We start from the raw sequence: 13,767 nt of genomic DNA on the forward strand, positions 1-13,767 counted from the left end.
TAATAATTACAATACTTATAATAATTATAATAATTATAACAATGATAATAATAACAATAATTAGAACCAAAAAAAACAACAACTCATAATACTAATAATAATGTATAAACTGAATTGACGTTTATTGTGAAGGCCTCACAGCTGAACTTCCGGTATCTTCCTTCTTCTCGCTCGTGAACACACACATACACACGCACACGCACACTTCTGCTCCCCGTCCTCCGTAACTTTGGGCGTTTTCCCTCCCGGTTCCCGGTTCTCTCCTCTCGGTTTCTTCTTCTTGAGGAAACACGCGGGGGACTTCCGGAGGTTTCCGTCGGTCTGCTATTGTTCCTCCTCGCGCAGAGACGGAGGTGAACAGATCCGGAGAAGAAGACTTTCTAACGGACCAGTGAACTCATGCTGGTCCTTACACAGGTGAGAGGAACCGGGACCTGGATCCAGTTTAACATTTTATTTATGTTGTCTGTGCTGCCTTTTGCCCATTTATTACATTATATATATATATATATATATATATATATATATAGATATATATATTCTATAGATATATTTATTTATTTATCTACATTTATGTCTTTATTTCTCCAGATTAGTATTTATGTTTCTCTGTATATTTCTTTGCTTCTATAGATTTAATATATTTTTATTTTTATTTACAGTTATTATCCTCTTGTTTCTGATATGATCTAAAATGATATTGTGTTTGAACACAAAGTGTGTTTTTGATATTTTAACTCTTTAATGTGACGGAGCTTAAAGTGAGTTTATATTGACTTGATGGATATTTAAAACTAATAGTTGGTATCTGTTGTCTGCTGGTAGTTTAATGTATGAAGTCCAGTTTAATGTCTGACTGTAGTTTTATGTCTGGTTGTAGTTTTATTTCTCGTTGTATGTCTGGCTGTAGTTTAATTTCTGATTGTAGTTTCATGTCCGACTGTAGTTTTATTTCTGATTGTAGTTTTATGTCTGATTATAGTTTAATGTCTGATTGTAGTTTTGTGTCTGATTGTAGTGTAATGTCTGATTGTAGTTTTATGTCTGATTGTAGCTTAATGTCTGACTGTAGTTTAATGTATGAGTCCAGTTGAATGTCTGACTGTAGTTTAATTTATGAGTCCAGTTTAATGTCTGACTGTAGTTTAATGTATGGCTGTAGTTTAATGCTTGCCTGTAGTTTAATTTATGATTGTAGTTTAATGTATGATTGTAGTTTGATGTCTGATTGTAGTTTAGTGTCTAATTGTAGTTTAATGTCTGGTTGCAGTTTAATTTCTGATTGTAGTTTTATGTCTGACTGTAGTTTAATTTCTGATTGTAGTTTAGTGTCTAATTGTAGTTTAATGTCTGGTTGCAGTTTAATTTCTGATTGTAGTTTTATGTCTGATTGTAGTTGAATGTCTAATTGTAGTTTAATGTCTGACTGTAGTTTAATTTTTGACTGTAGTTTAATTTCTGGCTGTAGTTTAATGTATGACTGTAGTTTAATTTCTGATTGTCGTTTAATGTCTGATGGGACAAGTTCAACTTTACCTTTCATCAAACTGAGTTTGATGAAAGATGGATGACCTCATGTTGATGTGATTACCAGACACTACAGTTGTTTGTTTGTGAGTCGGCATGGCAACATGTAACCCGGAGACACCGACTGTAGCCTGAACTACCACAGAGGACAGATTACAAACAGTAAAGAGACACAGACTCAGATGATTCTTCTTCCATAAACCAAACGTGATGATTATCTCTGATGGTGTTTACCTGCTGCCACATGTGAGATAATGTCTGAATCTCTCAAGATGTTTTTATGATAATGTGACACAATCACAAGAGTGTGAACCTCTTTATTTCAACAAGAACAACGTTGAACTGAACAGTTTCAAGCCTCAACTGATGAGGTGAATCATTCATGTTTAGGGGCAATATTTCCAGTTACTGTGGATCCATAAAAGGAGGAAGATGATGATGAAGAACAGAATAACATTTATTATCATCTCGTCTTCTGTATTCTGTATGAGGAGGAGGACGAGATGGTTGAGGAAGAGGAGGATCCATCTGCTGCTTGCTCTCCTCTGTCAGAGAGGAAGTGAACGAGCTGCTCTGTGATCGTACTGAATTATTTCTCTATTCGCTGCTAAAAATAACCAACTGTCCTGAACACCTCACAACACACACACGCACACACTCACTCACTCACACACACACTCACACACACACTCACACACACACTCACACACTCACTCACACACACACTCACACACAAACACACACACTCACACTCACTCACAAACACACTCACTCACACACTCACTCTCTCTCTCACTCACTCACACACTCACTCACTCACTCACTCACTCACTCACTCACACACTCACTCACACACACACTCACTCACACACTCCACTCACTCACACACTCACACACACTCACTCACACACTCACACACTCACTCACACACTCACTCACACACTCACTCACACACTCACACACACTCACTCACACACTCACTCACACACTCACTCACACACTCACTCACACACTCACTCACACACTCACACACACTCACTCACACACTCTCTCACACACTCACACACTCACTCACACACTCACTCACACTCTCACTCACACACTCTCACTCACACACTCTCACTCACACTCACACTCTCACACACTCACACACACTCACACTCTCACACACTCACACACTCACTCACACACTCACTCTCTCACACACTCACTCACTCACTCACACACTCTCTCACACTCACACATTCACTCACACACTCACTCACTCTCTCACTCACTCTCTCACACACTCACTCACTCACTCACGCACACACTCACTCACTCACTCACTCACTCACACACACACACTCACACACTCTCACTCACACTCACACACTCACTCACACACTCTCACTCACACTCACACACTCACACACACTCACACTCTCACTCACACACTCTCACTCACACTCACACACACACACACTCACACACTCACACACACACTCTCACTCACACTCACTCACACACTCACACACACTCACTCACACACTCACTCACACACTCACTCACACACTCTCACTCACACACTCTCACTCACACACTCTCACACTCACACTCTCACACACTCACACTCTCACACACTCACACTCTCACACACTCACTCACACACTCACTCACACACTCACTCACACACTCACACACACTCACTCACACACTCACTCACACACTCACTCACACACTCACTCACACACTCACTCACACACTCACTCACACACTCACACACACTCACTCACACACTCTCTCACACACTCACACACTCACTCACACACTCACTCACACACTCTCACTCACACACTCTCACTCACACACTCTCACTCACACTCACACTCTCACACACTCACACACACTCATACTCTCACACACTCACACACTCACTCACACACTCACTCTCTCACACACTCACTCACTCACTCACACACTCTCTCACACTCACACATTCACTCACACACTCACTCACTCTCTCACTCACTCTCTCACACACTCACTCACTCACTCACGCACACACTCACTCACTCACTCACTCACACACTCACACACTCACTCACACACACACTCACTCACACACTCACTCACACACTCACTCACACACTCACACACTCACACACACTCACTCACACACTCACTCACACACTCACTCACACACTCACTCACACACTCACACACTCTCACTCACACACTCTCACTCACACTCACACTCTCACACACTCTCACACTCTCACACACTCACACACTCACACACTCACTCACACACTCACTCACACACACACACTCACACACTCACTCACACACTCACTCACACACTCACTCACACACTCACTCACACACTCACACACACTCACTCACACACTCACTCACACACACACTCACTCACACACTCACTCACACACTCTCACTCACACACTCACACATTCACTCACACACTCACTCACTCTCTCACACACTCACTCACTCACTCACGCACACACTCACTCTCTCACACACTCTCACTCACTCACTCACTCACTCACTCACTCACTCACACACTCACACACTCACTCACACACACACTCACTCACACACACTCACTCACACACTCACTCACACACTCTCACTCACACACTCACTCACACACTCTCACTCACACTCACACTCTCACACACTCACTCACACACTCACTCACACACTCACACACACTCACACACTCACACACACTCACACACTCACACACTCACTCACACACTCACTCACACACTCACACACTCACTCACACACTCACTCACACACTCACACACTCACACACTCACACACTCACACACTCACACACTCACTCACTCACACACTCTCACTCACACACTCACACACTCACTCACACACTCACACACACTCACACACTCACACACACTCACACACTCACTCACACACACACTCACACACTCACACACACTCACACACTCACTCACACACTCTCACTCACACACTCTCACTCACACACTCACACACACTCACACACTCACTCACACACACACACACACACACAGTCACACACTCACTCACTCACACACACACTCACACACTCACACACACTCACTCTCTCACACACTCACTCACTCACTCACTCACTCACACACTCACTCACTCTCACACTCACACATTCACTCACTCTCTCACTCTCTCACTCACTCACTCACACAGTCACACAGTCACACACTCACACAGTCACACACACACACAGTCACACACTCACACACTCACACACTCACACACTCACACACTCACTCACTCACACACTCACACACTCACTCACACACTCACTCACACACTCTCACACACACACACAGTCACACTCACACACTCACTCACACACTCACACACTCACTCACACACTCACACACTCACACACTCACTCACACACTCACTCACACACACACACACACAGTCACACACACACACAGTCACACTCACACACTCACACACTCACTCACACACACAGTCACACTCACACACTCACTCACTCACTCACTCACTCACACACTCTCACTCACACACTCACACTCACACACTCACTCACACACTCACACACTCACACACTCACTCACACACACACACAGTCACACTCACACACAGTCACACTCACACACAGTCACACTCACTCACTCACTCACACACTCACACAGTCACACACACACACAGTCACACACACACACAGTCACACACACAGTCCCATATGTGCATCAGTTCGTGTGAGACTGTTCATGAGACAGTAGTGATCACAGACAGATGATGTGATGGAGCTGATCGGAGGTCAGATGTCTACCAGGTCTGACCTCCTCTCCCTGTGTGTCTTCAGGCCGTGCTGCGGGGCTGATCTGGGGTCAGCCCGGTGGACTCTAGGCTGCAGGACTGTGCTGTGTCGGTCATGAAGAAGCCGCCCTGCTTCCTCTGGTTCCTCCTGCTGCTTGGAGCCGGATCTCTGCTGCTGCTGGTCCGCCTCCAGGACCTGACCCAGGTGGTCTTGCAGCAGACCCCAGGTCAGTGCTCTCTGAGGTCAGCTGGCTGCTAACAGGCAGCGGCTGAACTGGGATCAGTGGAGTTCAAACATGTCACATATAAACCTACAGACACCTGCCTCCTCCTCCTCCTCTTTCTACTTCTTCTTTAGACCCGGGGTCCAAAGGGACCAATTAGCTTCACAATGCTGGAATACACCTGATGTATAACCTGTAACCTACTATGTTGTAGGCTTCAGGTGTGTGTATCTCTGGGACGCTGCATGGTTGAAAACATTTATTATTCCTGATGCCCTGGGCTGAGTCTGTCCACCGATCAGAGGCTGTGTTCCCGACTCTGTAGTATATAGTTTAGTAGTTTTAGAGGCTCCTCTTTCAGTATAAAAACCAAACAGATGTTCAGACCTGTCGGTCCTGGTGTTAAAACTAACAAACATGAGTTCAGCTGCAGGAGGACGACAGTGATGAGAAGGTCCAGAGATCAATACTGTAATCAGCCCCAGACGTCTTCAAGGTGCCTCTTGATGAGGAGAAGGACTGTGAGCCTGAAGCATTGATCTCCAGCTCAGAGTAATACACCTAACAGCAGCAGTTTAAAGTAGGTTTCTATTTTCTGACATCCACTTCTATCTGAGATGTGAGATTAAACCTGAGCAGCACTTCTTTGGCAGAGTGAAGTCAAACATCTGCAGTAATCTGAAGCGGAATAATCCTGTAATTGTTCCTTAAACAGCAGCTTTTACATCTTTGGTCCTTGTCTGCAGAGATCAGCATGCAGAACAAACATGGTCATCAGGTTCTAAATCCTCTGATCCAGTAGTAGGTCCGTGGTTGTGAGTGATGATGTATGATCTGTGTCATCCAACTCAAGGACGGAAGTAAAGTCGTCCTTCCAGGGACATGAACATGTCATCAAATAATGAAAAGATATCACCTTCATACTCCGGCTGCACAATTCATCAGAAAACTACTCGAAGAGGAATATTGACCTCAGCAGAGACCAAAGAGTTTTATTTATTACCAACAAATCAAATCACATGTGGGAGGTTTATTTATATGTTTTCAAGGTTTTAGCTCTTTTCCGAGCCAGAAGATACATTTACAGTCAGGGGGCCGCAAAGTGGTGAAATCTGACCAGACTAAGTCAGTAAGAGTCGGGGTTAGGTATGTAATGTAATTACATAAGGTTATGTATTACTGAGCTGGCCTACCAGGTACAGAGGCTCAAAACAACCAGAAAGAGACTCAAAACAACCACAAAGAGACACAAAACAACCACAAAGAGACTCAAAACAACCAGAAAGAGACTCAAAACAACCACAAAGAGACTCAAAACAACCACAAAGAGACTCAAAACAACCACAAAGAGACACAAAACAACCACAAAGAGACTCAAAACAACCACAAAGAGACTCACAAAACACAAAGACACACAAAACAACCACAAAGAGACTCAAAACAACCACAAAGAGACTCAAAAAAACACAGACACACAAAACAACCACAAAGAGACACAAAACAACCATAAAGAGACACACAACAACCACAAAGAGACTCAAAACAACCACAAAGAGACACACAACAACCACAAAGAGACTCAAAACAACCATAAAGAGACACACAACAACCACAAAGAGACACAAAACAACCATAAAGAGACACACAACAACCACAAAGAGACTCAAAACAACCACAAAGAGACACACAACAACCACAAAGAGACACAAAACAACCATAAAGAGACACACAACAACCACAAAGAGACTCAAAACAACCACAAAGAGACACAAAACAACCACAAAGAGACTCAAAACAACCACAAAGAGACTCAAAAAAACACAAAGACACACAAAACAACCACAAAGAGACTCAAAAAACCACAGAGACACACAAAACAACCACAAAGAGACTCAAAACAACCACAAAGACACACAAAACAACCACAAATAGACTCAAAACAACCACAAAGACACACAAAACAACCACAAAGACACACACAACAACCACAAAGAGACACGAAATGACCACAAAGAGACTCAAAACAACCACAAAGACACACAAAACAACCACAAATAGACTCAAAACAACCACAAAGACACACACAACAACCACAAAGAGACACTAAACGACCACAGTCACATCCTCTACGGTCAGGTTAGACTATATATATATATATATACATATGCAGCTGGTTCTCTGGATATTCCCAGTCTGTTTGTTTTCTCTCTGAATATAATGTTTCCTGTCAGCTGGCCAATCCACTAAAACAGAAACTATCAATAGAGACTCTTCTTCATCTCCCTCCGTTCAGTCATCAATGACCAGGTATCACTAAAGCCTGGATGATTAACTCACCATTGATCCCAGTCGCATTGGAGTGGAAGAAGAATGAGATTGCACACAGCTGTAATCATCTACAGGCTGTTCCAGATTGTTCTTTAATTAAATCAATGTTCTCAGTTGAAGCTGTGAAACTGGAGCCCATGTCTTTTCTAACAGTCTAATCACATTTAAGTGGCTGGTTTCATGAATGATGTTATAATAAGGAGGACTCCTTCACTGTGTGCTCAGAGAACAACACATGTTCTGGTTCAGCAGCTTGGTTTAGTGTCTGCACATGAAATCCTCTGAACTGACTCAATGTAACATGAAGGTTAGTCTGTGGTGTGTGGCCTATTTCAGTCCAAACAACATGTCACCGCTCGCCTCCCCACTTCAACAGTGCACTTTAATTAGTGTCTCACACACACACTAACACACACTCACACACTCACACACTGACCATAAATAACCTGAGTGACTCGTTATTCTGTCCTGTCTCTAAGTTTCCAGTTGAAGCTTCGTGTCTCGTTGTCTCACAGATATCAGAGGTGTGTAGATGAAACCTGGTTCCTCTGGTGCACCTGGTCCCGGTTCATCAGCATCACAGCTCCTCTGTGTGTTCATCTGACAGCACAGCTGGTAGATCATGTGATCAGCTGAGAGAACACAAACTCACTGCTAACGTTTCTTTAAGGACAAAGCAGCAATGAAGCAGGACTTTGGTTTGTAATGACTACAAATCATCAGTTTGTGTCTTTGTGGTTGTTTTGAGTCAGTTACTCTTTATTATTCTTTATCTTCCTTTATTACTCTTTATTTTAACAAACAACATGTAAGAATCTGAAAGCAGCATTTGCTCTGGTTGTATTCTCGTCACTAGCATAGGGTTTCTGTTTTGTCTCCAGATGTTGACAGATGTAACAGAGAGGAGATGTTCATCATCATCAAACAGCAGCTGAACTCAGAAACCTTCCAGCAGGAAGTCTGTTCTCTTCTTTCATGCTAACATCACTTAGTCTGATGCTTTAATGAGGACGAGCTTCCTTCATCCAGTGGTTCTCAACTGGTCTGGCTGCGGGACCCACCATCACCCCTTAATGACAAGCCGGGACCCACGACCCAAATAATATATATCATTTGGGTATATTTATATTCAAGAAGTCTAGTATCTGTGTAGTAAACTCTCAAATCAAATCAAGAAAGTACATCAATTATATTTTAACAAATATTCTCATTTTTCAAATTGAACTGGATGGATTATAAACAATACATATAAATACATGAATAAATGTTCTTCTCATATCAAGTAAAATAACGGCTGGATTAAAGAATAAATTACGTAACACAATTCATTTTAGATAAATTATTTTCACTGAATTACGCTGCAGCTTTAAACTCAGTTCATTCAGGGTGAAGTGAAAAAGCCACGATATTATATTTTTCTCATCTTCTAAAAAGAGAAATTGGTGTTTGAAGAATTCACCTCTATGAGTCTGTCCAGTCAGAGTCTAATGACTCTGGTCTCTCTGGTCGTTTTCTCTTTTGGAGATCGTCCTATGATTTGACTTTCACACTCTCACTTCAACAGTCCTGCTCTGTCTCTGTATCCTCGTCTGTGTGTCACGGTGTGTGAACATCTCACTCAAGTCAGGAAACTCGTCAGAATTTGATTTGATTGGCTGAGCTGCATCACGTGATGTGATTCACAACGCACTGGTCAGTGTTTTTCCTGCACCGCTGAACAAGTGCCGGAAATGCTGGAAAAATGCCGCTGCATAAAAAATGTAAAAAATTAAAAAAATATATATATATTTTGTCAGACCCACTGAAAACGGGTCCGCGACCCACTTTTTGGTCGCGACCCACCGTGAGAATCGCTCTTACGTTAGATCTTCCTATCAGGTCAAGTGTTTCTGTTAGAATCGACTGTCAGAGGACGGAGTTGAAGGAAACATTAGTTTGTCTTCAGACGGACTCTTGACATCAGATCGGAGGGATGTGGTCAAGTGGAGCCCACATCAGTCCTGGTTCTGGTTCCCCTTCATGGTTTTAGGGACAGAGAGTCCATGTTTTCTGATTCAGAGAGATGGTGGACTCCACATGTCCACAAACCTGGATCCTTCAGGATTCAACAAACACTTCATGTTCTACTTATTCTAGATAGTCATGCTGTGAGGTTTGGAACTACATCCCCCATGATGCTTTATGTTGCATCAGTTCATATGTAGTCAAAGTGTCTCAATCAACAGGATGTGACTGACCTGTGATCAGTGAACCATGGAGGTTTAGTGTAGCAGGAGGACCTGGTTTCTCCTCAACATAGAGAGTTCTCTGTGAGTTCAGCAGCTCTTTAAATAAACCTGCTGAGTCAGAGCAACATGACAGCAGCGTCTGCTCTGTGATTCATGCTTCCTCTGCGGCTGCAATGCTAACACAATGCTACACTACTGTACATTACAAAGAAGAAACCATTTTTATTGTCATATACATTTTTACACATACACGAAATTTGACGACTGTATTTGACCCATCCCTGTATATAGGGAGCAGTGGGCTGCCATCGATCGGCGCCGGGGAGCCGGGGTTCAGTGTATTGCTCAGGTACACTTCGACACGTGACACGTCCCAGTCGGGGATCGAACCGTTGACCTTCCCAGACGACCCTCTTAACCCAGTGCGCCACGGTCGCCCATTTGTTCTCTGCATTTGACCCATCCCTGTGTAGGGAGCAGTGGGCTGCCAATGACAGGCGTCGGGGGTTTAGTATCTTGCTCAGGACCACTGCGGCACAGAACATGTAGGAACCAAGCATCGAACCGCAAACCTTGTGGACACCGAACGACCCTCTCTACCCCATGAGCCATGGTCGCCCCAACTGTACATTAGACTGTACATTAGATTACTGCACATTAGATTACTGTACATTACTGTACATAACAGTATATTACTGTACATTAGATTACTGTACATAACAGTATATTACTGTACATTAGATTACTGTACATTAGATTACTGTACATTAGATTACTGTACATTCGATTACTGTACATAACAGTATATTACTGTACATTAGATTACTGCACATTAGATTACTGTACATTAGATTACTGTACATTAGATTACTGTACATTAGATTACTGTACATAACAGTATATTACTGTACATTAGATTACTGTACATTAGATTACTGTACATTAGATTACTGTACATAACAGTATATTACTGTACATTAGATTACTGTACATTAGATTACTGTACATAACAGTATATTACTGTACATTAGATTACTGTAATTGACGAGTCGTTGAAGTTCTAACTGATGATTAAAATAAATGTATTGAGAGAATACAAAATGTTGTTCCTATTTTATTGAATAAACATTAAATCAGTTAATTAAAAAACAATCAGTGGAAGAATCAATAAAGAAAATGTAGGACGTTTCTCATTCATCGTTAACACCTCTTACCCACAATCCTCCTCTGCTGATCTCCAGACCATAGTAATCTCTGATGACGTTTGATGTAACTGTTAAGAATCAAACTGGCTCCAGATCAGCTGTTATCTCCTCTCATCTGCAGGTGTGAACATGTTTGAGGCTCCAAGGTGGACCAATGAGAAGGTACATAGAACATAGAACCATCATTACAACAACACATAGAACCATCATTACAACAACACATAGAGAACCACCACTACAACAACACAGAACCATCATTACAACACATAGAACCATCATTACAACAACACATAGAACCATCATTACAACAACACATAGTACCATCATTACAACAACACATAGAACCATCATTACAACAACACATAGTACCATCATGACAACGACACATAGAGAACCACCACTACAACAACACATAGAACCATCATGACAACAACACATAGAGAACCATCATTACAACAACACATAGAGAACCATCATTACAACAACACATAGAGAACCAGCACTACAACAACACAGAACCATCATGACAACAACACAGCACCAGCATTACAACAACACATAGAACCATCATTACAACAACACATAGAGAACCATCATTACAACAACACATAGAGAACCAGCACTACAACAACACAGAACCATCATTACAACACAGCATCAACATTACAACAACACAGAACCATAATTACAACATAGAACCATCATTACAACAACACAGAACCATCATCACAACACATAGAACCATCATTACAACAACACAGAGAACCAGCACTACAACAACACATATAACCATCATGACAACACAGCACCAACATTACAACAACACAGAACCAACAGTACAACAACACAGAACCATAATTACAACGTAGAACCATCATTACAACAACACAGAACCATCATCACAACACATAGAACCATCATTACAACAACACATAGCACCATCATGACAACAACACAGAACCATCATTACAACAACACATAGAACCATCATTACAACAACACATAGAGAACCATCATTACAACAACACATAGAGAACCATCATTACAACAACACATAGTACCATCATTACAACAACACATAGCACCATCATGACAACAACACAGAACCATCATTACAACACATAGCACCATCATGACAACAACACAGAACCATCATGACAACAACACAGAACCATCATTACAACAACACATAGAACCATCATTACAACAACACATAGAGAACCATCATTACAACAACACATAGAGAACCAGCACTACAACAACTCAGAACCATCATTACAACACAGCACCAACATTACAACAACACAGAACCATAATTACAACGTAGAACCATCATTACAACAACACAGAACCATCATCACAACACAGAACCATCATTACAACAACACATAGATAACCAGCACTACAACAACACATAGAACCATCATGACAACACAGCACCAACATTACAACAACACAGAACCAACAGTACAACAACACAGAACCATAATTACAACGTAGAACCATCATTACAACAACACAGAACCATCATCACAACACATAGAACCATCATTACAACAACACAGAACCATCATGACAACAACACAGAACCAGCACTACAACAACACATAGAACCATCATTACAACAACACAGAACCATCATCACAACACATAGAACCATCATTACAACACCACACAGAACCAACAGTTCAACATTATAACAACACATAGAACCAATAATTCAACATTATAACAACACATAGAACCAACAGTTGAAATTGAAAGGTTCTTTTGGGTTCCAGGATGTGGTGACTGACTTCACACCGGCAGCCGATCAGACTGAAGTCCAGTTCCTCTCTGACTCTCTGTTGATTGAAGACTCAGTCGGCTCCAAAGAGCCGGTGACCAAACGACACAGAAAGTTGCTTCTGAGGAACCTGAACCCGTCCGGCGCCCCTTCAGGTGCAGAGGAGGACCAACACCTCCAGCAGCAGCTGGCGGACACTCAGGCGTCCCGGCGCCATCTGCTGACTGCCGTCTGTGCCAAATACCAGCCGGGTGTCACAGAGCGGCCGGTCTCTCAGCGGCAGGTGTCCCGGGTCTACGTGGAGGACCGGTCCAGGCTACTGTACTGTGAGGTGCCCAAAGCCGGCTGCTCCAACTGGAAGCGGGTGCTGATGGTGTTGGGAGGCAGAGCCGCCGCCACACGCGACATTCCTCACGACGCGGCACATTACACCAACCGCCTGCGACGCCTGGAGAACCACGACCGCGCCGGCATCGCTGAGAGACTCCGCTCCTACACCAAAGTGCTGTTCGTCAGGGAACCCTTCGAGCGCCTGGTGTCGGCATTTCGGGACAAGTTCGAGAGTCCGAACTCGTACTACCACCCGGTGTTCGGACGCCCGATCATCTCCAGGTACCGCGCCAATGCCACGCGTGCCGCCCTGCGCA

The 13,767-nt window shown here is 43.0% G+C and overlaps 1 protein-coding gene across 1 annotated transcript in view; it reads left to right on the plus strand.

Annotated features, from left to right (window-relative positions):
* Positions 1-300: 300 nt before the first annotated feature.
* Positions 301-13,767, plus strand: part of LOC306779539 (carbohydrate sulfotransferase 8) — a gene marked incomplete at its 3' end in the record, with an annotated part of 13,838 nt that continues 371 nt past the window's right edge. The window contains exons 1-4 of the mRNA XM_079271503.1: positions 301-417; positions 5,396-5,576; positions 11,456-11,496; positions 13,116-13,767. The exon at positions 13,116-13,767 is cut by the window's right edge and continues 371 nt beyond it. Of these exons, the coding sequence (XP_079127629.1) occupies positions 5,465-5,576; positions 11,456-11,496; positions 13,116-13,767 (805 nt within the window). The 5' untranslated portion in view covers positions 301-417; positions 5,396-5,464. The remainder of the gene's footprint in view (positions 418-5,395; positions 5,577-11,455; positions 11,497-13,115) is intronic.

The sequence above is a fragment of the Melanostigma gelatinosum genome (assembly GCF_949748355.1).
Source record: "Melanostigma gelatinosum genome assembly, chromosome: 1".
Classification (NCBI taxonomy): Eukaryota; Metazoa; Chordata; class Actinopteri; order Perciformes; family Zoarcidae; genus Melanostigma; species Melanostigma gelatinosum.